The 27,769-nt window shown below is 37.1% G+C and overlaps 4 protein-coding genes across 7 annotated transcripts; 3 read left to right on the top strand and 1 right to left on the bottom strand.

Annotated features, from left to right (window-relative positions):
- Positions 1-6,255: 6,255 nt before the first annotated feature.
- Positions 6,256-10,992, top strand: ATMS1 (Cobalamin-independent synthase family protein). Of its 4 annotated transcripts, none has more exons than XM_086667071.1 (11): positions 6,256-6,327; positions 7,126-7,478; positions 7,563-7,650; positions 7,977-8,104; positions 8,212-8,603; positions 8,702-8,865; positions 8,987-9,067; positions 9,166-9,332; positions 9,419-9,524; positions 9,631-10,083; positions 10,428-10,992. In XM_086667071.1, the coding sequence occupies exons 2-11, from the start codon at positions 7,129-7,131 to the stop codon at positions 10,794-10,796; spliced, it is 2,298 nt and encodes a 765-aa protein (XP_086523197.1). In that variant the 5' UTR covers positions 6,256-6,327; positions 7,126-7,128; the 3' UTR covers positions 10,797-10,992. The 4 variants fall into 4 exon arrangements, with proteins under 4 accessions (XP_086523197.1, XP_086523213.1, XP_086523205.1 ...); XM_086667087.1 differs by having other exon boundaries at positions 9,631-10,120; positions 10,352-10,992; XM_086667079.1 differs by having other exon boundaries at positions 6,256-6,578.
- A 3,052-nt stretch (positions 10,993-14,044) lies between these two features.
- Positions 14,045-18,291, top strand: LOC147568780 (binding partner of ACD11 1-like). Its single transcript, XM_086667191.1, has 8 exons — positions 14,045-14,331; positions 14,431-14,531; positions 14,744-14,819; positions 15,477-15,548; positions 15,633-15,698; positions 15,785-16,119; positions 17,093-17,216; positions 17,938-18,291. The coding sequence occupies exons 1-8, from the start codon at positions 14,326-14,328 to the stop codon at positions 17,953-17,955; spliced, it is 798 nt and encodes a 265-aa protein (XP_086523317.1). The 5' UTR covers positions 14,045-14,325; the 3' UTR covers positions 17,956-18,291.
- A 1,733-nt stretch (positions 18,292-20,024) lies between these two features.
- LOC147568779 (C2 calcium/lipid-binding plant phosphoribosyltransferase family protein) lies at positions 20,025-23,728 on the top strand. The gene has a single exon (XM_086667059.1). The coding sequence runs from the start codon at positions 20,374-20,376 to the stop codon at positions 23,554-23,556; it is 3,183 nt and encodes a 1,060-aa protein (XP_086523185.1). The 5' UTR covers positions 20,025-20,373; the 3' UTR covers positions 23,557-23,728.
- LOC147568778 (MATH domain and coiled-coil domain-containing protein At3g58220-like) lies at positions 23,717-25,844 on the bottom strand. Its single transcript, XM_086667181.1, has 4 exons — positions 25,572-25,844; positions 25,083-25,243; positions 24,863-25,008; positions 23,717-24,559 (listed from the first exon to the last, which is right to left on the bottom strand). Exons 2-4 carry the CDS (start codon positions 25,217-25,219, stop codon positions 23,805-23,807), a joined length of 1,038 nt encoding a protein of 345 aa, XP_086523307.1. The 5' UTR covers positions 25,220-25,243; positions 25,572-25,844; the 3' UTR covers positions 23,717-23,804.
- Between the last annotated feature and the right edge of the window lie 1,925 nt (positions 25,845-27,769).

The following is a 27,769-nucleotide window of genomic DNA, read 5'->3' as shown; positions in this document are numbered from 1 at the left end:
ATGTCGATGATCCTCGACCGCCACAGCCGCACACGCACGCATTCCCACGCGAGTCCACGTGACTGTACACGTGCGTCACGTCCCTCCAAACATCATAAAATCCGTGACTTATTACTTACAACAGACTACCAGAAATATGCTTCCTTTCCCTCCAAATCTTATTAATCTTGACTTCTAATCCCATCTTTTATTTTCACTAATTTCATTACTTGTTATTTAGAACCTTCCAATGATTTTTTTGGGAAGTTATATGTACATACGATTTTATCATTGATTTATTGTAAAATGTTGAGGACTTGAGGGTATAGTTAGAGATTAAAAACAATATTATGTGAATTTTTAGTATAAATCTTATTTTATCTAAAGTGATTCACTACTGAAATGAGAGGCAATAGTATTACTTCTTCACGTTGTTTGGTTATATTGAAACATTATCTAAATTATACTATTATCTTGGTTCATTGCAGAAGTAGCACATTTTATTAAAGATATCCTAGATCTATATGGATATATTAACGATGTTAGGTTGGGCTAAACTTCCTGTTATTAACTTACAAACGTTAGCTACCTGAGAATTTTTGGTAATGATCGATTAGTTCAACTACAACCATTCATCTAGCACAATCCATAAAGTCGTAATTTGTCCGTTCTCAAAGTCAACCTCACTTTACATAATGCTGAGATCATGCTCGACCTAAATAAATAAATTTAAGTTCCCTATATGAACCTCTTCTAATTCTATAAAATATTCATCATGGTGTATAGTTGTGATATTCAAATTCACGATTTTACCATCAAAAGCTTTATGATGTTAATGTGACGTATCCTATTGATAAGTCACTCACCAGTCTTGAATTCATCGGAGACAAGCCAACAGTAACGTTATTTGTTTGAATATTTGATACAAATAATTATTTGTTGTTAAGACGAAAAATCTACGATAAGAACATAGTTTTTTTTTTTTTAACTGTGATTGGTGAGAGAATTAAATTGAAAAACTTTTTAACGTAGAAAAAACTACATGTCTCGACTCAGATGCCCCAAGAAAAAAAAATTGTACTAATATTATAACTTTTGCCCTTGTAGAGACCATTTCAAATACCTGGTTGGGACCATGTAGTATGTCTGAATAATGTATGGGTACAGTAATAGTAGCAAACGGTTGCAATCATAGTTGGTGAAAAAAAACACCATTTATAGGATTAGTTGGATTCTTTTTTCAGTTTCAAATGTGAGGAACAATCAATGGTTGGTGGGGGTTGGTAGATTTTGTTGGTAGAGAACCAAACTAGTCAAACCTACCAATATGCACATCTCTTGTACCTTAGATAAAAGAATGATGTGACCCAATAGAGAGAGAGAGACTATCTCATCATTTCTTCGTCCAAATATGGGATCTAATGAGTTGTGACACCAGTCACGGCTAAACTAGTGGTGGGCTGACTCCGACCATAGCCAGAGCATTTCAGCCACTAATTTAAAAGAGATTAAGGTTGTGTTTGTTTTTTTTATTGAGTCTGAATCTGGAAAACTAAATCTGAAAAATACTGAATCTGAAAATTCTGAATCTGAAAATACAGAAATAAATTGTTTGTTTTTTCCATCTGAGTTCATAGGTCTGAATTTTAAATATGACTTTTGTACCCTTACCCTTAATACAGAGACCTTTGCCCTAGACAACCGTTAATTATCCTTTCCTTTCTCGAATCCAAACCCTAGCTGCCTTTCTCTCTCAAACCCTAGCTGCCTTTCTCTCTCAAACCCTAGCAACCATCATCTCTTTCTCAAATCCCAACAAGGCACAAGCACTAAATACATTCTCTCAAGCCCTGCAACAATCATTATTTTCTCAAAATCATAGCAGGAGATCAAACTCGCAGTCGGAAACAGAGAGAGTGGAGAACCTGGGCGAAGGAGAAGAATCAGTTTTTATTCAAAGATTTTCAACGATTTTGTCGTCGTTTTTTACTCGTTTCTTCAAGGGTTTTCAAGTATTAGAGTTTGTATCAAGTTTCCTATAGATTTGAGGTATAAATTATTCTCTAACCCTAGCACCGAATACAATCTCTCCCAATCTCTTACCCATTCTTCAGTCAACTTCGAAAATTCAGATCTAGTGTGTGTATTTAGATCCGAAGAGTTTAGGTTTTGTGTTTAGTTTTAAGGTTCTTTGGATTCAAATAGAACTTGTTTGGGGATTCATAATTCTTTTTGTTGGGGTTGTAGTTTGTGTGTTGTCTTCAGCATCAATCAATTAGGGTTTTGAAAACAAAGATATTGGAAGTTATTATTTTGGGGTTGATAAAATTGAGATTTTTCTACAGTTCTGTCTTTAATTCTGATGGTGGTCGGCGGTGGCTGTCGGTGGTGGCTGTCGGCGTTGGCAGTGAAGTGGAGAAGATGAATGGATAGGGGTATAAATGTCATTTGTCGGATTTCAGACATTGCCTTTCATTTCAGACTTGTTTTGAAGTCTGAAATTTGGGTGGCTTGAGTTAGCCAATTCAGACATCTAATTTTTTCAGACACGAATTCAGATTTCATTAAATAAGAAAAACAAACATCTGACATCTGAATCAGTTCTTAATTCAGATTTCAGATCTGAAAAAATTAAAAAACAAACAGCACCTAATAGTGATAAACTTCTCCCGCTCAAGTTTGATAGAGAGGAGTTACTTAGTCCCACATTAGAACATCAACCAAAATATCCCTTTTTCTACTTATTCTCAATCGACTTTTATTTTTTATTTTTTTTGTTGAAGGGATTGACTTTTACTTAGATGACTGCAAACTTAACACTTCGTTAAAAGTATGAAAGTTTAGTAACTCAAGTGGCAAGACTAGTTTATTACACTTTGAAGTTAAAGTTTCAAATCCCAACGGCTCGATATTCCCTATTGAACTACGCTTTTGCTGTTTGACTCCCGTAGTCCCATATCATGACAAAATTCTTTAAGGACGATATTTAATTTCCATAAATTTGTATCGTCTCTTATTTCACATATAATATATTTTCTATGTACTATGGAACATCAATCAAAGTATAATTTTCTTTTCTCTTGAAATAAAAAATAATTGTTTTTGTCAATTCTTTTCAAACTAAACTCAAACTTAATAGGGAGATTTTAAAAGGCCTCCCCGTTTTTGTTAAAAGGCCTCCCCATGATTTCGTTGACTTAGTAAAAACCCTTTGACTTAGCTTGGTTAAAGGGCCCCCCTCTTTGAATGGGTGAAAAAACCCCCTTTAAAGGTGTATTTCACCCACATTTTCTCTCCTCCATCTCATTTTCTCTCTCTGCCACATCATCATCTTCTCCGGTAGGTCGCCGGCCGGCCAAACTTCCGGCCGGCGACCTTCAATTTTTTTTTTTTTTTTTATTCTCTCTCTTCTCTCTCTTCTCTCTCTCTCTCCAAATTTTTTTTTTTTTTTTTTTTTAACTCTCTCTCTCTCTATAGATCTAGAGAGAGAGAGAGTGCAGCCATTGAAGGTCTGCGAACAGACCTTCAATGGATCTGTTCGCAGACCTCCAAAGGGTCTGCGAACAGACCCTTTGAAGGTCTGTTCGCAGACTCATTAGAGGTCTGCGAACAGATCTTTTGAAGGTCTGTTCGCAGACCTCTAATGGGTCTGCGAGCAGATCTGGATCTGCTCTCTCTCTCTCTCTAGATCTCTAGAGAGAGAGAGAGAGAGAGTTAAAAAAAAAAAAAAAAAAATTTTTTTGAGAGAGAGAGAGAAGAGAGAGAATAAAAAAAAAAAAAAAAATTGAAGGTCGCCGGCCGGAAGTTTGGCCGGAAGTTTGGCCGGCCGGCGACCTACCGGAGAAGATGATGATGTGGCGTGGCCGGCCGGCGACCTACCGGAGAAGATGATGATGTGGCGTGGCCGGCCGGCGACCTACCGGAGAAGATGATGATGTGGCGTGGTCAACATCTCTGGTCTTGGGTTAAGTTTGACCTAACGGCGTTAACTTTGCCGTTAGGTCAAATATTGATGAAGGAGGTGCTCTTTTGTAGAGGGGGCCCTATAACCAAATGGGTTATAATGAGGGGCGCTTTTAGCGGGGAGGCCTTTTAACAAAAACGGGGAGGCCTTTTAAAATTTCCCAACTTAATATAACATTGCTGATAAAATGATAGTTTTCATGATTTAGTTATATGTTCTTTCTTTTTAAGAATTTCCTCGTATGGAAATCTTCATTGTTTTCTTCTTTAATATTGATATTTTTTTAAGTGTTAGCATTTCCAACCAGTATTCCCACACTCACGGAGATTTATTGACGCCGTGATAAACTTGTCAAACAACTAAACTTCAGAGATAAGTATAAATCCAAGAAACTCAAGTGGAAATCCGACTCTTCTTGTATATAGGAAGAAGAAACATTTTTTTTAAGTTGTCACAGAAAATTATCCCCAACCTTACTGGAGAAAAAGAGGTGAAACGTAGAGGGAATGAGAGTGTGAAACCAAGAATCCGCCGAGATGGCCAATATCATTATACGCACCCTAGTCCCACTTGTTTGCCATAGTATTGTGAATTTCTGATGGATCCCACTTTACCTACCCCATTTGATTTTGGTATCTCTAATAATTGAAATTAGAAATTAGAAATGGGGTGCATGTGTTTCTGTATCACAAATAATTGAGGTTTTTGCACGTTAGGGTTTTCTGGGAAAGAAAGTGGAGAGGGATCAAAGCATTAGTTATTAAAAGTTGATTTTTTTTTTATTTATTTAAAAGGTGCATGGTAGTTATGGTAGGTGTCTTTTGCCAACCATAAATTTCTTGCTTATCTAAGCAAAGGGTGCTTCTATAAGCATAGGTCCAAACAACGGTTAGCGGGCGGCTCTATTAGCACTAGACCCAATAATCCATTTCTCTATTAGCACTGTTCAAATATGTAAACACCGGTCTAAATGAGTTAACCCTAACGCCTCTATCCGTTTATCACAAAACTAAATGAAATCTATTGGACGGACTGAACCAGTCCAGGACCTAAGAGGACAAAACGGATCAGCTGATCCAGGACCTAAGAGGACCAAACAGATCAGCTGATCCGGGGCTTCTAACTTGACCAATTCGAGGGCAGAAAAGAGATAAATCCAAATTCAAAGTTTTGGACCTCAAGAGAGGCTGGGGTTGGAACTGAATTTTAGAGGCTAAGCTGAGGCTGTAAAATTTGGTGGAAGTCTCAGTGTGTAGCTACTAACATCACCAACCCCCTTAGCCCACCTACTCTCAGGGACCCATTCCACTTTTCTCTCTCTCGAAACAGGTTATTATATTAATCCATTTGTAACTTTACTTTTCTTTAAATCACATTTTAATTTTAATTTCATCTTTTAAAAATATACTAGTTACTTTTTAATCTTAATAGAATAATGTTTGGTGGCAACAATTTTACAGTAGAATCTTCAAAATTATAGGTCTAACATAGGAGTATGTATTTAAGGATACTAATCAATATTTTTTTTTTTCTTTTAATGAGTTAATGTCTAACCCTATACTTTTTTGTATTCGATATTTTTTGAAAGTATAACTTTTGAAGTCTTTCAACAAAAAAAAAACTTTCGAAGTTCTTATCATTTACCATTAAATGCAAATACAAAAACATGATTTCTGTGTTCTTAACTAAACGAGTAACAGAAATATTAAGTAAGTAAAATTAAGACTATTTCAACAAAAAAAAGAAAAAAGAAAATTAAGACCTTCAATTATATACCTACCATTAATTTGGAGTAGCAAATAATAAGTGAATCTTAAATTCCAAATAATCATTTATAAACGGGTTTAGAATAGTAAAGAATACGAATCATAAATGCATAGCCAAACTTTACATAATAACAAATACTCCAGTCTATTAACAATATCAGGTACGTGACAACCAATTTTCATTTCGTCGAGTTTTATTCGTCAAAATTCATATTCTAATTAAAACCAAGAGTATCCCATCAGACATGATTTTGATGCACGAAACAATTCATTGCGAGTCAAACTAATAAGTCACGTACTGATACTACACAAGTCTAGTGCTTTTAGCATCAACCATATACATTATTTTTTTTGGTAGGATTAAGGGAGAGTAAAAATGATAAAGAGGTTCAATCAATCATGTTTAAAATTTGCTTAAGCATTTTTGAAATCATTTAAACCTTTATCATTTTATAAGTAAAAGAAAATAAAATATTTTAGGTTAAAACTCTAAAGTTCAATATTGCCTATAAATAGTACGAAATTCTCTCCTTCCACCCGTGCCGTTCTCTTCTCACTCTCTCTCTATAACTTCAGAACCAGTCTTTTTGATTTTCCCGGTTCTACCTCCGAAAGAAGGTACGTCTTCTTCGTCATCTCTACTCGTTCATTAATTCCGATTCAATTTCAGTCACTAGTTTTTCTTCTAATTTAAGTATCCGATCTATGCTCTTTAATCTCTTTTTAATCTTTCAATTTCATTTACAAATTCAAAATAGATCTAAAGAACTTAATTATCGTTCGAGTAATCTTGTTTCGTGATTTGATTGTTTAGATCTGATCTCTTCTTGCTATTCATCCTAGTTCTATTAGTAATCGTAAATCTAGTGGTAGGTTTACTGTTTCTTATCAAAATTTCTTGCATTGATTCTGTTTTTGTGTCTAAAAGTGAATCTGAATATATTGGAAGTGTTCATCTGAAGTTTCATCACTATCGAGAAGATTTCTGTTCGTAAAAGTTGCTAATCTTTCATTTTCCTATTATATTAGTCATTGTTAGTGCTTTATACACGTGTTTAATATATATAAACCTATTCTTCATTTTTGAGATCTAATGGTTTTGAGCAATGGATCTTATAGATCTTGTTCTAGGTCTTTAATCTTGTGTTGATCTGTTAATATTGATTTGAAAAACTTGATTTTTCATTCACATTTGAAGATTAGTATATTTGATTGGTGTTTCATGGAGCTGTTATTGCTTTTATTTTCAGATCCTTAAAGATTAGTATAATTGAACTTATAATTTGAAGATAGTTAAAGAAGTTTAATTGTAGATCAATCTCTATCACTCAGTGTAGCAATTTTCTGTTTGATCTAACCAGTATTTTTGATGAAGAATAAAAGACTTTGAATTTGTGTTTGTATTTGATTAACCAGAAAATGGCATCTCACATCGTCGGATATCCTCGTATGGGTCCTAAGAGAGAGCTCAAGTTTGCTCTTGAATCTTTCTGGGATAAAAAGAGCACTGCTGAGGATTTGCAAAAGGTGTCTGCAGATCTCAGATCTTCCATCTGGAAACAGATGTCTGATGCTGGAATCAAGTACATTCCCAGCAACACCTTTGCTTACTATGACCAAGTTCTTGACACTACTGCTTTGGTCGGAGCTGTTCCCGCTAGATACAACTGGAACGGTGGTGAGATCGGATTCGACACTTACTTCTCCATGGCAAGAGGTAACGCCTCTGTACCTGCTATGGAGATGACCAAGTGGTTCGACACCAACTAGTAAGTCAAGATCCGTTTTCATTAATCGTAATACATCCCGATATTATACTGGATATCGTCTAATGTGTATATATTTTTATGCAGCCATTACATTGTCCCAGAGTTGGGCCCAGACACCAAGTTCTCCTACGCTTCTCACAAGGCAGTTAACGAATACAAGGAGGCCAAGGCTGTAAGTTCACATTTGCTTTTGTCATTAACTTTGTTAGCAATATAGAATTAATATCTTTGTATGTTTTAACTTTTAACTGTTATGGTGCAAAACATCATTTCCTTTCAGATAGTGGAAGCTTTCTAAAACTTATTAAATCAAGGTTTAGTTTGAAAACATTTGTATTGATTTTAAAAGTAAATCCCCGGAACTACGACTAGACCCATGAAATTGAAAAAAATCATATTTATTAAAAATGATGGATAAATTTTGGGAAGAAAATTTTCATGTCCATAGTGATGGAAAAGTGGTGTAAAACCTGTATTAATTCTTCATTTGTGATGCAGCTGGGAGTCGACACTGTTCCAGTCCTAGTAGGACCCGTCTCTTACTTGTTGCTATCGAAACCTGCCAAGGGTGTGGAGAAATCCTTCTCTACTCTATCCCTTCTCAAAAGTGTTCTTTCAATCTACAAGTAAGAACATATGATCTATCAGCTGCAGGAATCCGACGTTCTGAATTCCTTGAATAGCTCTTTTATCATTTCAAATCAACCACTAATGCTGATAACATCCACTGCAGGGAAGTTGTGTCTGAATTGAAGGCAGCTGGTGCTACCACAATTCAATTTGATGAGCCCACCCTTGTGATGGATCTTGAAGCTCACCAACTACAAGCATTTACTGAAGCTTACGCTGAACTAGAATCTACTCTATCCGGTCTTCATGTCATCATTGAGACTTACTTTGCTGATGTCCCAGCTGCTGCATACAAGACTCTCACTTCTTTGAAGGGTGTTACTGGATTTGGGTTTGACTTGGTTCGTGGTACCAAGACCCTTGAGTTGATTAAGGCTGATTTCCCATCTGGCAAATACCTCTTTGCTGGTGTTGTTGATGGAAGGAACATCTGGGCTAACGATCTTTCTGCATCTCTTGAGACATTGTCTGCTCTTGAGAGCATTGTAGGCAAAGGTAAGCTCATGCTTGCTTTCATTTTTCCTAATGTGGCAATATATAATCAACTTCTGTGTTGAACACTGATACTTATTTTGTGTTATTGCTTCTACCAGACAAGCTTGTTGTCTCCACCTCCTGCTCGCTCCTTCACACCGCCGTTGACCTAGTTAATGAGACCAAGCTTGACAAGGAATTGAAGTCATGGTTAGCATTTGCTGCCCAGAAGGTTGTTGAAGTTAATGCCTTGGCAAAGGCCTTGGCTGGACAGAAGGACGAGGTACCCTTTCTATGTCTTGTTATTCCCTGCTTTTGCACGAAACTGTACTATTACAACTCAATCTATTAGTCCGAATAATTATGAGATTTTGGCTGCTTATTGTTTGATCTTCTATTTTCAGGCCTTCTTCACTGCTAATGCTCAGGCTCAGGCTTCAAGAAAGTCCTCCCCACGAGTGACAAATGAAGCTGTTCAGAAGGCTGTAAGTGCTTCAACAAATTCATCTTCCCTATTTTCTTTTATCATTTCTTAATTCGAAAAGCTTCTGATTACTTACAATTATTTTATATGGTTTATTAGGCTACTGCTTTGAGAGGTTCGGACCATCGCCGAGCCACTAACGTGAGCACCAGGTTGGACAGTCAGCAAAAGAAGTTGAACCTTCCAATCCTCCCTACCACCACTATTGGGTCTTTCCCTCAGACCGTTGAACTCCGAAGAGTCCGCCGTGAATACAAAGCCAAGAAGTTAGTGACATTTTAACGGTTCTTTCCTTGTCTATTTCTAGGTTTACGAAATTCTAATCTCCCTTTGATCATTTATTGTTTCTTAGAATCTCCGACGAGGAGTACGTCAAGGCCATCAAGGAGGAAATTGCAAAGGTTGTCAAGCTCCAGGAAGAACTTGACATTGATGTCCTTGTCCACGGAGAGCCCGAGGTATGAATAAGATATGAACTGCAGTATAAATTCGTTTACATTTAGATACTTGAGAAATATAAGCTGCAGTATAAATTTTAATGCCTACTGATCTTCATTTATGTAGAGAAACGACATGGTTGAGTACTTTGGAGAGCAATTGTCTGGTTTTGCTTTCACCGCCAACGGTTGGGTGCAATCCTATGGTTCAAGGTGTGTCAAGCCACCAGTCATCTACGGTGATGTCAGCCGTCCCAAGGCCATGACTGTTTTCTGGTCATCCTTGGCTCAGAGCATGACTTCTCGCCCAATGAAGGGAATGCTTACAGGACCCGTCACCATTCTCAACTGGTCCTTCGTTAGAAATGACCAACCTAGATTTGAAACTTGCTACCAGATTGCTTTGGCAATCAAGGACGAAGTCGAGGATCTTGAGAAGGCCGGTATTAACGTTATCCAAATTGACGAGGCTGCTTTGAGAGAGGGTTTGCCTCTTAGGAAGTCTGAACAAGCTTTCTACTTGGAATGGGCTGTTCACTCCTTCCGAATCACCAACTGCGGAGTCCAAGACACCACTCAGGTCCGCAGTTTCACTTTAGTCTTGTTTTTTTTCAAATGTAAGATATCTAGTTTGGTATAATATCTGAATTGACTCGAGTCAGATTCTAGAATATATATATTTTTGCACTCGAACTCGTGTGTCAGATTTTAAGGCCATTTGAGGCGGCCGTAAAATAAGTACATAGTAAGAGGTTATTGCCTGGAATAACTAGAAGTGACTATTGGGCTCTTGACTAGAATAGCTTAGATTCAGACAAGTCAGACCCAGAGGTGTCAGATTTAGAGAGTATTTCTGTGTCTGTTTATTCTCTTATCTAGGGAACATTTTTGAACATAGGCCAACCTTTTTTCCCCTTTGAACAGATCCACACCCACATGTGCTACTCTCACTTCAACGACATTATCCACTCAATCATTGACATGGATGCCGATGTTATCACAATTGAGAACTCCCGATCCGACGAGAAGCTCCTCTCAGTGTTCCGTGAAGGAGTCAAATATGGAGCTGGTATCGGCCCAGGTGTTTACGACATTCACTCCCCAAGAATCCCATCAACAGAAGAAATCGCAGACCGAATCAACAAAATGCTTGCAGTTCTTGAAACCAACATCTTGTGGGTTAACCCAGATTGTGGTCTCAAGACCCGAAAGTACGGTGAAGTGAAGCCTGCTCTGACCGCCATGGTTGAAGCTGCTAAGCTTCTCCGCAAGGAGCTCGCCAGTGCTAAGTGAAGAAGATGAAGAGGAAAAGGTGGGTTTATACTGAGCTGATTTTTACAATACATTATTATTGTTCTTGTTTTTAATAATAACTTTGTTTGGTTGGGGGATGGCTTTTGCATTTAAGGGGTTTGAAGTAAATGTAGTTGTGTACTTTAGATTTTGCCCTAAAAATGGGTCTTTTTAAGTGTTCTTTATATTTGATCCATTTCTGTGTGTTTCTTTTTGTTGTTCAATCTCCATTCCGTTACAAATTTACTTTCATTCTGTCCCAATCTGCTTATCCGTTCGTTATTGAGTGGAAAACTCATTTGTTATTGGGCCATTCTTTCCTACTCTGTCCCTCTATCAACCAAAAATTTCAAAATGATTTATTAACAGTAAATAAACAACTAATTAACTTCCAATATCTACACCAAAGCTTCATTTTATTGTCATTTCCACCAAATTTTAGTTAAAATTTCAATTTTAAATTTTAAAAGGACATGGATTAGTCAAAGAAGTAGTTTACCGGATAGGAGACCGTTATAAAAACCTTTAAAAGCTACCGAAAGGAATCTTCAAATTCTCGTGGATTAAGAGGGTGTTTGATTTTTGCACCTATTAAATTTTCACTTATTAAGTGTGGGTCGGTAATTTTCTGCTGTTTGTTTTTTTTCAGTTAAGAAGTGAAAATCACTTCTAAGTAGTGGTAAAGTAAGTGCAAAAAAGTAAGCTCCACGCTGGAACTTATTTTTTCTGCACTTTGTAAATATTGAAAAGGATACGCGCTTTGAGGAAATCAAAATAGTTTCCGAGGTCTAAAAGGAAGATGTGAAATTTTGGAGATTTTCCGGGAAAACAAATTTTAAGGAGAAACAAAACGTTTCTTCTTCTTCATCATCATCTTCAACTCCGGCCACCACCTCTGGCCACAACCACCACCACCACCACCATTTTCTCTTTTTGTTTCTTCCTCCTCTCCTCACACACTCTCTCTCTCTCTTGTAGCTTGTCTCTCTCAATCTCACAGTCCATCTCTCTCTCTCTCTCTCTCTCTCCCCCGTTGTCACAGTCTCTCTCTCTCTCTCTCATACATAGATTCGCGCGAAGGAGAGTGTTTCCTTCGCCGAAACAAGACCTCGATGAGGGTTTCGCCAAACCGTCCTCGAGGGTTTCGTGGTCGACCGACCATGAATTCTAAAACTGCGAGAGAGAGAGAGAGAGAGAGAGAGAGAGAGAGAGAGAGAGAGTTTAGGGAGAATGAGAGTGAGACCGAGTATTAGGGTTTGGTGATCGGAGAAACCGAGATACAATGAGAGAGAGAAAACGAAATATACTAAGAGATAGGCAGTGAGAGCGACAAAGAGAGAGAGAGAGAGAGAGAGAGAGAGAGAGAGAGAGAGAGAAAGAGAGAGAGAGAGAGAGAGAGAGAGAGGGAGAAAGAGAGAGAGAGAGGGAGAAAGAGAGAAAGAAGCAAATGATAATGGTGGTGGGATTTTGGTGATGATGGTGGTGCCGGATCTGGCGACCCTTGCGGAATGGAGAAGAAATGGTCAACAAATTTGTTTTCCCCCTACAATTAGAAAATATACTGGTCAACTTGACAAAGTCTTCACACCCCAGAAACTATTTTGATTTCCCTAAAGCGCTGGCCATTTTTTTATCCTTCTCTTGATATAATAATAACTAAAAAGAAAATTTTAAACAATTGATAAATAAAATCTTTTTGCGACTTTAGCGATGACTCTTCTCATCTCCACTGACCATTCACCTAAGTTATTCTCTTAAGTTTTTTTCGCATATTTTCCTTCACTAATCACAGAACACCCAAACTCCATGATATAACTAAGTTCTTTCTCCTTCATAATTTTCAATTATTTGCGATTAATATTTTTAGCAAGGTATTCATAAATTGTAATTCTTTAGTACCTAAATTCGTGAACTTAATGAATTAGTATGAGATGATAATATGTAAATACACTAAAACTAAAATAGACAATTCTTCATTTTTATAACATTTATAATTAATTTAAAAACAACAATCAAGCACTTAAAATTGATGTAAAACAAATGCCCTATCACTTACTAAATGGTTATTACTTAGTGAGTGGTGGTAAGTGCTAAAACATCAAACACCCACTCTAACTTTACTTTGTTTAGCCACTCTTTATCGGATGAGATAAATCATCAAATTATAGTGAGATAAACCTACAAGAAAAGTCAATATTTTATGATATTATTTAGAGTCAATGTCCACATGCGCCATGAAGAAATTTCCAAGTACTTGGCCTTTTGTGTTGACTACACGACTCCAATTTTGCTCACCATAAGGTGCTCTAAACACAAAATCTCAGCCTTTAAATACAGATTGTCCTATTGACTTCTTTAGTACCAACGGATAAGATTGTGCCTACTCATGGGGCATTGGGTGAACAAATGACACCAATTACCTCTAATCCTTAATTTTAACATATACTAATCATGAATAGTCTTACTGTATTTTCCTTTAATTTAATACTTGTCAATTTTGAATAGACAAAATAAAGTAAGGCGGGGACGACCAAATTGTGCTGGCTTTTTTTTGATGAAGGAATTGTGCTGGCTTGGTACTCTATAAAAGTAACCTAGAAGATGGAAATGACCATAATGCCTTAGATCCCTCCATGAATTTTCAATATCAGGCAAACTTGAGAGAAGTTGGGAAGAAGGATCACAACCACACGACTGAGTTTGGGTCTAGGTCTTCTGAATAAATCAATCTTTTTATCGAACTTGTAGGTTATTTGAGATATATGCATATTGACTTGTGTAATTAATTAAAAGAATGTCATACTTTTTTTTTTGTTGAGAAAGAAAAAATGTCATACTTGATTGACCATTTTTTTCTTTTGGATTTCAAAAAATAACTGAGACATTTTGCTAATAAATTAAAAAAGTATGCTCAATGTGCCTCTTGAGACTCCCGCTTCTCACATGTCCTTGTTTCTCTCTCCTCTCACATGTTTGGTCACGTGAGGAGAAACTCACATGCGGTTCAAGTGAGATTTTCAAAAGGCAGATTGAGTAGTCTTGTTGTAATAAATTAGTTGACCCTATTTGGATGATTGACAATCTGATATGGTCAGTCAGAATGAACCTAATATGTTAGAGAGAGAAGATATATGACCATCTCGATTCTCGCCCATCTCAGCCAACCAAGTTAGACGAAAATATGTCTCGAGTGAGAACAACTTTTCTAGGCCAACTATCATTTTTCTCATCTCATCTCATAAACAAAAAACTATCATTTTCCTTAGAGGAGAATTTGGCTGTGCTCGCCTCTTCCCATTTTCTTCCAGGCCAAGTAACAAAAAAAAGAAAGAAGAAAAACTGAGGGAGGATTCTTGGCAACTTCGAATTTCTACAGAAGAGTAGGGGTAATTTGGTAATACTACTCTCGTGCTCTTGTTCTTCCAATATCCAAAGTATCTGCTTTTGTTTATCATTTTGATCTGGAAGTCTGAACTTCTAGAGAGAGAAAAAAAAAGAGAGGGAAAATTCAGTTCTTCTGTTAGTAGAAATGCAGGTGAGAGATTAAAACCCTAATTAAACTTCTTTATCCTATTCATGGTGATATAATTTTTCTAATTGAAATTTGGTTGGTGTTGTTTTGTGTTTTGTTCAGACTAGAACAGTTCAAGTAGGTCATGTTTCAGATCTAGCTGGAGAAAGAGAGATTGCTGAGTTTTTCTCTTTTTCAGGAGATATTGAACACATCGAGATCTGGTATATTGTTCTTGAAACAATTTCTTGCTAATTTTTAAAACTTTTGATAGTCTGATTAGTGATTAGGAATTTTGATTTGTTGGTTGTTTAAAACTTTAATTGAAGTAATTAAGGAACTAGAGTTTTAATTGATTTCTTCTGTTTTTCTTCTAAAACTTTGTTTATTTTACTGTAATTGTCTTTTAATTGTTGTGATTTTTTTTTGTTTGCAGTGGTTTAGGGCAGTCAAAAACTGCATTTGTCACTTTTAAAGAAGCAAAAGCACTCGAAATCGCACTATTGTTATCGGTAACCTATGGTTTTATTCGATTTATTTCAGCTTCCTTTAGTTATTATATATATTAGGTTGTCATTTTGTGATATTGTGAATGTAATTAGTGTTCAATTCTCACTAGGAGCTGTTAATTTGTTTGAAACTTATTGGATTGGAGATGAAAAGGGGTTCTTTATCATATATATGTGCTTCTGCTTTCTGTAGTAGTTTTTATTAACTTATTGATGTAATGGGATAATTTAATGATAAAGGGCCGACAAACTCTTTTAAGAGAATTTAATACTAAGTAGAGTAATAAATCGTCTTTTTTGTGTTCTGTTTCATGTTATCGTGAACTTGTCATTTGAAAGATATGAAAGAAAATACGACACACAATAAGGGAGAACGAATTTGAGAACCTAATACTCGTTATAGTGGCTTCTTCTGGGCTAAGTGTGTCTGTATGTAGTGTTAAATAGTTCATTAGGATAACGTTTGTTGTATTAACTTTTCCTGGGCTCTGTTGTTATACCGTACCATAAGGGCATCATATGACTACTTTAGGAAGTCTTAACTCTTTATGTAGCTATTTCGATGCATTATACTCATAATCAATCAAACAAGTATGCTGTTTTGACATCGTTTTGTTACTAAATTATGCAATACTTCTACTTCGTGTTGTGTTTACGTAGGGAGCAACCATAGTAGACCAGATCGTGAGCATAACAGCGGTTGAAAATTATGTACCTAAAGTTGAAGAAGAGGTATTCTTCTCTTAGAGCTATCATTGTGATATTTCTTCTAATTCTTCAAATGTTATCCTTACATTCCATTACGTTTACATGCAGGAAGTAATGACAGTGGATGGTACTGTTAGCGTGGCTCCTGCGGTGAACCTAGAAACAAACTTCGAGGTATGTCAATACGAGTTTAGTTTTTTATTTCCTTTGGTTTTTTTGCTTAATTCGATGAACTTATTTCTTACTTTTGGTACTTGCAGAGTACAAGTAGTTCTCCTCAACGGGTGTATGTCAATAAAGCTCAAGATGTTGTTATAACTATGCTGGCGAAGGGTTCAGCTATCAGACAAGAAGCCGTAAACAAAGCAAAAGCATTTGATGAGAAGCATCAGTTAACAGCAAATGCATCTGCAAAGGTTATTTCCTTTGATAAAAGAGTTGGACTGACTGAGAAGTTGACTGTCGGTATCTCCGTCGTTAATGAGAAAGTGAAGTCTGTGGATCAAAAGTTACATGTGTCTGATAAAACAATGGCTGCTTTAACTGCGGCAGAGCGGAAGTTGAATGACACAGGCTCGGCTGTCAAAACAAGCAGGTGTGGTTTCTCTTTTTACAGTTAAACATTATCTTATGGGTCTTTTAATTACTTTTTTCTAAGAAATGATCTAAGTCATTTGACCAATTACATGACAATCTAAACCTTTTGTTGAGTTTCCATTATAGCAAAACATCAACTATAATAATCAAGAACAGAGGAGTAGTTTAAGTCAGAACAATGCCTTTAAAGAGAGCAGGGAGTTGAATCACTTAAAAAAACTTTGTAGCTCATTAGATTGCATTCGTAGGAAAGTGTGACATATCAACATGATTAGGTAAAATAAAAAGAAAGGACCATTTGCAAGGGAGTGACATTGATCCACTTCTTAGAGGAAAGAAATGCTTAGGATTCTTATTTGGTGTGGAAAATGTGTGGAGCAGAATGGATAATAAGATCTAAACTGAAGTACTGAACTTTATACCTTAACAAACTGTGATCAATGATCACCAACTAATGTATGAAAATGACTCAGAAATAGTTGAGACCCAAGCTATTAAAATGGCAGAGGCAATGACCTATTTAAAGCTTACATATGAGATGGATGAATGTCAATTTGGATAGTTTCGGTTTAAGAGATATAACTGTGACATATGGATGAGTATGGTGATAAACCATCCTAAAAAATACGGTGATCCTGGAGTTGATTGAGAGACTTTACGGACGAAATTAACTTCAAGGTTGAACTTTATAAGAGGTGGGCGATGATGTAATTGGTCGAGTTCCATACGCAGGCGCGTCTCTAGACGTTTTGGTGTTAAGCATGGCTGCATCATTGTGAATATTTATTAATACAGTTGACTTATTGCAAATATGAGTTAGCTTCATTCTTATACTTAGAACCTATAGTGCCTTCCAGAAAAGATAAATAGTAGTAAAGACTTGGTGCCAAAATTTGGCGCAGTGTCGCGTTATGAGTTTAAGAGTAAAGGGGTTGTCACGTGGAGACTAACATGTTTATGTTATTTGACAGATATGTAACTGCAGGAGCAGCCTGGTTCAGTGGTGCTTTTAGCAAGGTGGCAAGAGCTGGTCAGGTCGCTGGTACAAAAACTAGAGAAAAATTTCAGTTGGCTGTATCGAATTTGACTGCAAATGTAAGTTCCACGAAACGTCCCAAGTGCTTAAAAGTTAAATCTCTTTAAAGTGCCAGCCATAATAACACAAGATGGGTTATTAAGACCCTATTTGGTTGATGTCCGTCGGTCCAAAATATAATTTCAAAAAACAACTCACCCCTAAAGTTATTTACCAACTAAATTTGAGCACAAAGAGAACCCAAACCTACTTCCCTCTTGAAATGGTGTTATGTTAAATGGATAGCGCTACAGAAAACCAAATGGTGGTTCTTACACAGCGTAACGCGTTTGTGCAAGCCGTGCCTTAGTCAAGCGCCATCCAAGTGGATTGGGAGTCTCTTGGCCAAGCCTTTAAAATACATGTATTTATATATGTATATCAGTATATAAATATACTTACGTATATTCATATGTCAACAGAAATAAATGTAGTATTTATTATATGGTTAAAAGAACTTGCACAACCATTCAGAATTTATTTACAAAATGAAGCAAGAAACTAAAAACTCTGAACAGAGGTTTAGCGACCCCATCTCAGATTACAGCTGAGCCTGCAAGTCGTGAGGAACTCGGGAGTTCTATGTAGTGAAAGGGTGCCTTTAATTCCCTTTAAAAGAACAATACCATTGATAACTTTGGTTGCTCTCTGAATGTTTATCAAGTCCTTTCTAGTTTCTGTTGAAATCAAATTACACCCGTTTCCATATTATTATTCTAAACATATCTCGTTCAAATGTAGGATCCAATTGCTGCATAAACATGTACATGCCATAGCGTTGCTGGTTGGGTCTCTTGGAAGGAATATGATCATCTTATATTTTTCAACTTCAAAATATTATGGCGAAGTTATAAGTTTGAAGATTGTGTAATTCAGACAAAGGCTTGAAGATTGTGTGGTTTCTTGCATTTACGTTGTTGCGGTAATGATCTGCAATGTTAGGTAAATTTAGTTACACTTATTCATTCTATTATTCGTTTCTTTCTATTCTTAGGATGTGTTTGGGAGTTAGTAGTGTGCATCCACCCAGGTTTTCTGCAGTTCTCAAACTGTAACACTGCTCAATGTTATTAATGAAGCTAAATTTGTCTATCAGTTTGTTGTCTTCTTTTGTTTCCATCACTGCTTGCAAATACAGTTAACAAACCCACAACTCTAATAACTCGAGACTGCGATTACTATGTTCTGCTGTACTTGGTCTTGTAATCTTGTTAGTTCGTTTCCTCTATCTTTTGTGGTTTCTGCTTCTTTTTGGGTGGTGGTCTGTTAGTCAATTAAAAAACTCCCGTAAAGATTGGTACTTTAGGAGGTAAGTTAAAAGAGACATCTAGGGTTGTGCGCTTGAGCAGCATTGGATCTTTTTGCTTCCTTGGACAGGATGAAATGCTACATGTTTTGCTGACTCTGATGTGGGGTGAAACTGATTAGCCACAAAAATTTGCCGTATGCCCAAATTACATTGGTCACATCGTCCGCTAGTCAATGTTCGGTTCTGCTACCAAGACTGCTGGCAAGCTGCTAATTACACTTCTGCTGGTAGGTTGGGCGGTTAGCTCAGGCGACCAGAACTGCTGGGCGGGCTGCTGATCACACTTCTGTAGGTCGGCTAGCTGGTCAGCTCTATAATCCAGGTTGATAGCTGGTGATGAAGACTAGAAGACTGGCTATCTGTACTTCACTTGGGGTAGTCCATGTTCGCCGGACCAACAGGCGATAAAGACTGTTGTGCACTTCTAGCGTGGTACCTAAATTAACCTGTCGGAGTTATGAGGGTATCATTTCCATATGAGGAATTACTCGCATTTACATTCAATTGGCTGGCCGGGGTATCTTAAGAACCCTAGATGTTGTTGAGGAATGAGTTAGATTGATTTGGTGATAAAAAGTACATTATCAACAATTACCACTTTTGCCTAAAGTTTTTCAAAGGAAGAAAAAGCATGGTCGGCCAAAAGAAAGAAGAAAAAAGATGCATACATTTCAAAAACTTTACTGTCTTCCATTATACCCTAATATGAGGAGACCACAAACGCAGATTACCATTAGAATGAATTGATATGCTAAATTAACCTCATCGATCTTTACTTGCTCTCCTTTCCTACCTCACATAAATGATTGGTTCAGTATCATTTGCTTTCGACATTTTTATTGTTTTAATGAAAATATCAAAACATACAAACCTCTCACGTGGAAACTTTCCTAGTTGATATTGGCATTGAACCAGTGGATAGTCTTGTCATGTGAAAGGGTTATCTACATATGGGTTATAGTAGATACCAATGCCAACAGACAGTTGAACTTTATCTCCCTAGCTTTTTCTCTCACTATATTTGAGTAAGATCGATTTAACATAAAGGATTCCATGATAATTTAAGAAATAACCACAGCAGTAACAACATGTGAATCAGAATCATCTGATTGATACCCGCCCCACTTTTTTTTTTTGAAAAAGTGTAACTCCCTATCACCTATCCATCACCTACCAACTATGCTGCAACATGGATTCTATCACCCATTATATACTCATCCTATTAGGATCATGTGACATTTTCTGAATTACTAGTATAAATAGTAATACGTGTCGCCTTTGAAACTTCAGTTTGTGGTGAAACCCTATTAGACGAGTCTTATTGTATTCACCACCGAATATGAAATAACATAAAAATCTCCCGAGTATGATTTTTACTTAAAAAGAAGAGATAAAAATATCAAGACTTCGTGCAAAAGAAACAAGAAATTAAAATTAGATTACTATATTAACCCAACTCTCTTTGTTTTCCTTTTCACTAATTTATAGCAAAAGATGGCAAAAGGAAAAAAGAGAAGATGAGAATCTCTTAGTAGTCTAAAGTGATGTATTATTTTATACTATAAAAACCAAAGTGTGAAAAAGATTGGCTTAGCTATAACCTAAGGCTGCTTGTACATGAAGTTAAGCACCTTTTTTTCTTCTTTTTATCTCCCCTCTCTCTTTTTTTCAATTTTACAACCAAGCCAACTAGCAAACCACTCTCTCTCTCTCTCTCTCTCTCTCTCTCTCTCTCTCTCTCTCTCTCTCTCATCCCTCTTTCTCTCTCTTTTAATCAAACCTATAAACACAATTCTCCAACCTTCTCTCAAACCTCTTCTTTGAGTGTGTTTACTCATAAAATGTGAAAAAAAATTCAAAATTAAAAAATGGGTGGTACCAAGAGATTATTAGTTGTTGAAATTGTTGATGCAAGAAGTTTACTTCCTAAAGATGGACATGGAACTTCAAGTCCTTATGTTGTTGTTGATTTTTATGGGCAAAGAAAACGGACTCGGACTATCCACCGTGATCTTAACCCTGTTTGGAATGAAGTATTAGAATTCAATGTTGGTGCTCCATCTAATGTGTTTGGTAATATGCTTGAACTTGATGTTTATCATGATAGAAGTGTCGGTCCGACCCGACGGAATAATTTCTTGGGTCGGATTCGATTGAATTCGGGTCAGTTTGTTAGAAAAGGTGAAGAAGCTCTTATGTATTTTCCTTTAGAGAAGAAGTATTTGTTTAGTTGGATTCAAGGTGAGATTGGTCTTAGAATTTATTATGCTGATGAACCTATTTTACCACCACTACCGCCGTCGCCACCGTCATCGCCGCCGCTACCACCTGTCGAAGAGGTTCCACCGGCTGAAGAAGCTGCACCTCCGCCTCCTGATGATCCCGGAAAATCTGATTCACCACCGGTCGACGGTGACGCTCAGGTGGTGGCCGAACCACCACCAGCTGAAGCATCGGTAGCTGCCGAACCGGAAGCACCACCACCGGCGGCGGAACCAACCCCTGTAGAACCTGAAGCACCACCACCGGCGGAGGAACCGCCAGCTCCAGAACCAGCACCTCCTGCAGAAACCCCTGAAACTGAAAACCCACCGGAATCTGACCCACCACCACCGCCGGCGGCGGCAGAAGAACCACCAACAACTAGGAATGAGGAAATTCATGATTGGGTTTCACATCCTGAAGTAATGCAATCTATGTTCTCGAGATCTGAGCCAGAAGTGAAAATAGCAGGATTCAATCGTGGCCGTCCAATTTCACGACAATCCACTACGGAGAGTTTCTCATCATTTGATCCGACGGAAAGAATTCCAAACGAAAGAAACTCATACGATTTAGTTGAGAAAATGCATTATTTATTCGTCAGAGTAGTCAAAGCAAGATCACTTCCTACTAACGGTCAACCGGTAGTCAAGATCTCAGTTTCCGGTTGCCACGTCAGATCTAAACCATCTCGAAAAACAAATTTCTTCGAGTGGGACCAGACATTTGCTTTCGGCAGAGAAAGTGCATCAGATTTAGCAACAGATATGGAAATATCAGTATGGGACCCACCTTCATCATTCTCACCGTCAGATCTTAAACCTGAAATCTCAGGCGTTCATTTCCTTGGTGGAATCTGCTTTGATGTTAGTGAAATCACAGTACGGGACCCACCAGATAGTCCTCTGGCCCCACAATGGTATAGACTAGAAGGTGGTGGAGCCCACAATGGTGATTTGATGCTTGCCACGTGGATTGGAACCCAAGCTGATGAATCATTCTCTGATGCTTGGAAAACTGATACAGCTGGCAATGTAAGTTCAAGATCTAAAGTCTATCTTTCACCAAAATTATGGTATCTGAGATCAACGGTCATTGAAGCTCAAGATATCTTACCATCAACGACGTTGAAAGAGTCAAACTTTCAAGTGAGAGTTCAGTTAGGATTTCAAATACAAAAGACTAAAGTCAACGTTAGTCGTAACGGATCTCCAGTTTGGAAAGAGGATTTGATTTTTGTTGCGGCTGAACCGTTTACAGATCATTTAATATTCTCACTGGAAAACTGCCTACCAAAGGGAAAAGAGGTTTTGGGGGTCGCCAGAATACCACTAGCCACCATAGAACGACGAGTTGATGATCGGCAAGTGGTTTCCCGGTGGCTTAGTCTTGAAGATCCGAACAATGAGAAAAAGATGTATAAAGGGAGGGTTCATTTAAGACTTTGTTTTGACGGTGGATATCACGTGATGGATGAATCAACTAACGCGTGTAGTGATTTTCGTCCGACCGCGAGACAGCTTTGGAAACCTCCTGTTGGAACAATCGAGCTTGGTATCGTTGGATGTAAAAATCTTCTCCCGATGAAAGCAATCAACGGTAAAGGAACAACAGACGCTTATTCAGTTGCTAAATACGGGTCAAAATGGGTACGTACCCGAACCGTATCCGATTCTTTAGACCCGAAATGGAATGAACAATATACATGGAGAGTATACGATCCGTGTACGGTTCTCACGATTGGTGTATTTGATAGTTGGGGTGTATACACGATCGACGGTGCCAAAGAAGCCACGCGTCCCGATTTCCGTATCGGAAAGGTAAGAATACGTATCTCTACATTACAAACTGGTCGAGTATACAAAAATACGTATCCGTTGATCTTATTATCACCCACTGGGGTGAAAAAAATGGGTGATATAGAAATAGCCGTTCGATTTATACGTTCGGTTCCAACTCTTGATCTACTTCATGTGTATACACAAACATTATTACCTCCGATGCACCATATCAGACCTATAGGAGTTCATCAACAAGAAATGCTGAGAAATACAGCAGCTAAAATCGTAGCCGTACACTTGTCAAGATCAGAACCACCTTTATTACATGAAGTAGTATTATACATGCTTGATGCAGATTTGAATGGTTTTAGTATGAGAAAAGTACGAGCAAATTGGTTTAGAATCATCAATGTGATTGCTGGTGTAGTAGATATCGTCCGTTGGATCGAAGATACTCGATCGTGGAAAAATCCAACGGCTACACTTCTCGTTCATGCGTTACTCGTAATGCTCGTTTGGTTTCCCGATCTAATTATCCCGACGTTTGCGTTTTACATATTTGTGATTGGGGCGTGGAATTATCGGTTTCGAGCACGGGACCCACTTCCACATCTTGATCCCAAAATATCACAAGCTGAGATAGTAGATAGAGAAGAGCTGGACGAAGAATTTGATACACTGCCAAGTAGTAGATCACCTGATACAGTACGTATGAGGTACGATAAGTTACGTACGTTGGGGTCAAGAGTTCAAAATGTATTGGGTGATTTTGCCACACAAGGTGAACGTATGCAAGCGTTGGTGACGTGGAGGGATCCACGTGGGACTGGGATGTTTATAGGGTTATGTTTGATCGTGGCCGTTGTTTTGTATCTGGTACCAACGAAGATGATTGCGATGGCGATGGGGTTTTATTATATGAGACATCCGATGTTCCGCGATAGGATGCCATCTCCTGTGTTGAATTTCTTTAGAAGACTTCCTTCGTTGACTGATCGGATTATGTAATTTTGACTTATTAGGGTTTTTATTGGTATATGGTTGTAATCTGTTACATTGAACCAAAATATGGAAGTATTTTGCTCTTCAATGTCTTCGATAGACCATAGATGTCATTTATGTTAGACTACTTTTAGAGACTACTAATAAATAAAACAATATTAAGGGATTGGTTGGTAAATATTTCTTCATTTTTATAACCCAGCCTGCTCCACAAGATGACTTACACCCAGACTCATCCCCTACAATAAGAAGCCCTAAAACAACTGATCAAAGAGAGACTTCTTCCCTTTTCCGAGTAGCATTTCCTTCTGTAAGAGACTAATCTTACTCTCAATGGCTGACAATTTCTCTCGTGACTTCATCACCTCCTCATTAGCTAACATCAACTTCTTTTTCGCTTCATCTTGCTCGAGTAACGCAGCCTTTAGCTTCTCCTCGACAAAGAAATCATTTTTAATCTTATCAAAGTGTTCTCGAAGCCACATTATGTTAAATTCAAGTTTCTCAGCCATCTTTATCTTCTTCTCCCACGAGTTGATCTTCTCAGAAGAAAGCTCGGCCGGATGGCATTGATTCATCTCTGTTATGCAAACCAATATATCGCAAACCACAGAAACTTGGCCATTAGGCGAAGCTGTCAAAACATTGCTCGTAGCAATATGCCCATATTTCAACCAGATTTGTTCATACAGAGATGCTTGGGATTTCAACACATTGAAGCCTCGAATATCTACGAATTTTCCATCCTCAAAGATTTGACAGTGTGCACCTTCTTTGAAGACAAAATCTTCATTTCCATCAAGAACCATTGTTTCAGATTTTACCATGCTATCCCTATTAACCTCTATGGAGTCCTTTGTTGATCCTTCCGTAACCCCACGGATATAAATATAAGCTTCAATAACAATAGTATCATTCACAATGAACCCTCCAGATGGGTTTTCAAGTTCATCACGAGACAAAAACTTTGAATGCCCCCTACGATATGTGTCTATAGTCAATTCAAGATCTGCACAATGCAAAAGGAAAATAACTGATACTGAAATATTGAAATGGCTTGAATTGACTTGCGTTAAATTCTAGAATCTAGATTGATTGGTCTCATTCATAATGCTGACTGTTTGGAATGGCTAATTTGGCATGATTGTCAAGTTGAGCAGGAACACTATGGATTCGAGACAAAGCCCAGTTTCAAATAATGGGACTCCAATAACGGGTCATGTGAAACTCTAAGTACACTAACTTGGTTACCTGTTTCCTAAGACTAAAATGCTAAAATCGAAAGGAAACAGAAATTGCTTTAGAAATTTACCTGAGCCAAATTTACCTCTCCTCTTTGTGCTATCCATTTGATCAATAACAAATAATTTCACTTTGGCAAAGGGCTGATTGACAAGATCAATCTCAAAGTAAATCGACAAGTGATTATCTCTCGTCTTCGGTTGTATCACCAAACGACTAAATGAAAGCCATATATTAGTTAGGAATAACAAAAAGTACCAGAAACAAGCTGAAGGGAGAAAATGACATACCAGGTGTAAGAACCAACCAAGAATGCATCAGAGCGATGCCATATATTGGTCTTTAAACAAGAAAAGTGTTTAATTGTCCACCTATATTTCCAATATTGCGAACTAGGGTTTGTAATCTTAACTGGTTCATTCTCCATTTTTTTTAACTGCTTTTGTTTGTCCTGATTAAAAAAGAATAAATTTAACCCCATGGAAGATTTACATATGATCTGTTTAAAACTATGAAAACAACATTAATATTTGTATCAATTTAACCAAACTAGTACAATTATAGAGTGAAACCCTTGATTTTTATTAAACCATAAGAGAAATGATAAGCTATTGAAGTCTTTAATTTGCAATTTTCTAACATTCAATTAGTCTGCAAACAAAAACTTAAAAGAGGAATTTCATCAAACAGTTAGGGGTACAACCTAATTCATTTCTACAATTCCAAAAGAGACTACTCATCAATTTACACATTAAAATCAAGTATTCTTTTATACTCACCAGAAACAGTTTGGGGTTACAACCTAAATGGTTTCAGTCAATTCAGATTCAGCTCATTCAGATTCAGACATACATACAAAAAAAAAAGGACCTAAGATAAAATCTTAGTCGTTAACTTCGGCAGCTCGGCTCCTAGTTGTGTTGTTGACTGTCGTCTACTTTCTTTTTTTTGAGAAATAGTTGAGAGAGAAATTGGAGATTAGAGATAAACCCTAGAGGCTAGAAAAAGTTTCTGAAGGAAACTTTCCCTTTCCTTTCCCTCAGTTCTCCCCTAGCTTAAAAAAAAAAGAAAATTTATATATGTAGCAGCTGAAATACCGAAATTACCCATACTCTGTTACAAAAGTTACAAAGACATTAAGGTGTAGTTTGGCAACTATTAACATTTAACCACCACTATCTGTAGAGGGATTGGGTTAACCATCCAAAATGAGGGAAGAAACAGGTTTCACATCCTAGGTAGTCAAAAAATGAAAGGCAGGTCCAAAGAGTCAGGCTGGGAAAAAAAATGACGAAATGACCCTTGGAAAACAAAGTATTTACGGTTCATGCCATCGAAAATTACAAAAATGCCATCGAAATTTTCTCGGGAAACAATTTTTTTTCTGAAAAAGAATCTGACAACCCGTCCATCAGAATCTGTACTGTTCAGAAATTTACGGAATTACCACCGAAAAATTCCCGGGAAACGAAGTTTTTTTGAAAAATTGTCTGACGCACCGGAAAATTATTTTATTTACTGGAAATTTTCTTTTGTACTAGACCTTTATTTACCAGATATTTTCTTCTGTACTAGACATTTTTGTACCGGGAATTTGAAATTTCGTTTGAAAATTTGAATTTTCTTGTGTACGGGAAATTATTTTATTTACCGGGAAGAGATGGTTTGCTGGGGGGAATTTGAAATTTCGTTTGAAAATTTCAAAATTTTAATATTCTTGTGTACGGGAAATTATTTTATTTACCAGGAAGAGATGGATTGCTGGGCGGGAATTTGAAATTTCGTTTGAATTTCAAAAAAATTTGAAAATTTTAATTTTTTTTGTGTACGGGAAATTATTTTATTTACCATCCAGTTTTTTTTTGTCAGGAAACGTCATCATGTCCCGTCCAAGGGCAAGAGGGGGATAAAAAAAAAATCAGAAAACAATGAGCTGTCCTGACATTTGGATTGGAAACTCATTTTTTGGCAAGGTTGGATTTATTTTGGTTTTTGGCAAGGGGTTTTCGGTTGTAACGAAAATAATAGAAGATTTTCGATTAATATTCTCTGAGTTAGCTACGTTTACTAGAGTAATTCTAGGGAAGAAGAAAAGTTAGGCATACTCCAAGAAGAAACTTTTATGTGGCTTGTCATGATTCATTGGTCCGTAGGTCAAAATCATCGGAAACACGTTACAGTAAGCCACATAAAACTTTTGTCCCGAGTCTATCTAGTTTTTCTTGTTCACTAGTATTTTCCATAAACATATAACTCTTATATTTCAATTATGGTGTCCTCTTTCAGCCATATTGACACAAATTATATATAGACATATAGTTAGAGTCAGAGTTGATAACTCTAAGTGAAGAAACCTAACACTTTTCCCAAAACACCACTATTTGCTCAGAGATCATACCTTAACCTATTACCTATATACAATCTAATACATAAATCCTATATAAACTCATCAAAAATAAACTTTCCTTTTTCTTTCCTTCTGTAAGATTAGGGAAATGATATAGTGCCCAGCTACAATGCTCAAATTTCCTCAGAAACAAAAGCAGTCCCTACTGTAGTCAAACTTTGAAAAAACCTTGTCTTTTAGTGATTCCACGTCAGCTGGACATTTTAATGGGCACGGAGCTAGGCACTCTAGCATCTCCTGTAAGATTAAGGGACTAATCTTACTTTCTACTACTCACAGTTTTTCTCTAGCCATTATCACCTCCTTGTTTGCTAACACCAACTTCTGCTCTCCATCTATCAACCTCGCCTTCGCAACATGCCAACATCTTTCTCCACTATAGCAACCTTAAGCTTCTCTTCCACATAGAAATCATTTTTCACCGTATCGAAGCGATCTCGAAGCCACAATATGTTGAATTCAAGTTTCTCGGCCATCTTTACTTTCTTCTCCCATGAGTCCATCATTTCGGAAGAAAGTTCGAATAAACAACATTGATGCATCACTGTAATGCAAATCATTATATCCGAA

The sequence above is a fragment of the Eschscholzia californica genome, unplaced genomic scaffold (genome assembly GCF_041429995.1).
Source record: "Eschscholzia californica isolate CP2 unplaced genomic scaffold, dmEscCali1.0.p SCAF_1, whole genome shotgun sequence".
NCBI classification, from domain to species: Eukaryota; Viridiplantae; Streptophyta; class Magnoliopsida; order Ranunculales; family Papaveraceae; genus Eschscholzia; species Eschscholzia californica.
This window is presented reverse-complemented; position numbering and strand designations above follow the sequence as displayed.

Coding starts and splice junctions, on each gene's coding strand:
- LOC147568780 (XM_086667191.1), top strand. Junction 14,532..14,743: donor ATTGAACACATCGAGATCTG/GTATATTGTTCT, acceptor TTTTGTTTGCAG/TGGTTTAGGGCAGTCAAAAA. Junction 15,699..15,784: donor ACCTAGAAACAAACTTCGAG/GTATGTCAATAC, acceptor TGGTACTTGCAG/AGTACAAGTAGTTCTCCTCA.
- LOC147568778 (XM_086667181.1), bottom strand. CDS start 25,219: ATGGAGAATGAACCAGTTAAGATTACAAACCCTAGTTCGCAATATTGG. Junction 25,009..25,082: donor TTGGTTGGTTCTTACACCTG/GTATGTCATTTT, acceptor GCTTTCATTTAG/TCGTTTGGTGATACAACCGA. Junction 24,560..24,862: donor GAGAGGTAAATTTGGCTCAG/GTAAATTTCTAA, acceptor TGCATTGTGCAG/ATCTTGAATTGACTATAGAC.
- LOC147568779 (XM_086667059.1), top strand. CDS start 20,374: ATGGGTGGTACCAAGAGATTATTAGTTGTTGAAATTGTTGATGCAAGA.
- ATMS1 (XM_086667071.1), top strand. CDS start 7,129: ATGGCATCTCACATCGTCGGATATCCTCGTATGGGTCCTAAGAGAGAG. Junction 7,651..7,976: donor AATACAAGGAGGCCAAGGCT/GTAAGTTCACAT, acceptor TTTGTGATGCAG/CTGGGAGTCGACACTGTTCC. Junction 8,105..8,211: donor AGTGTTCTTTCAATCTACAA/GTAAGAACATAT, acceptor CATCCACTGCAG/GGAAGTTGTGTCTGAATTGA.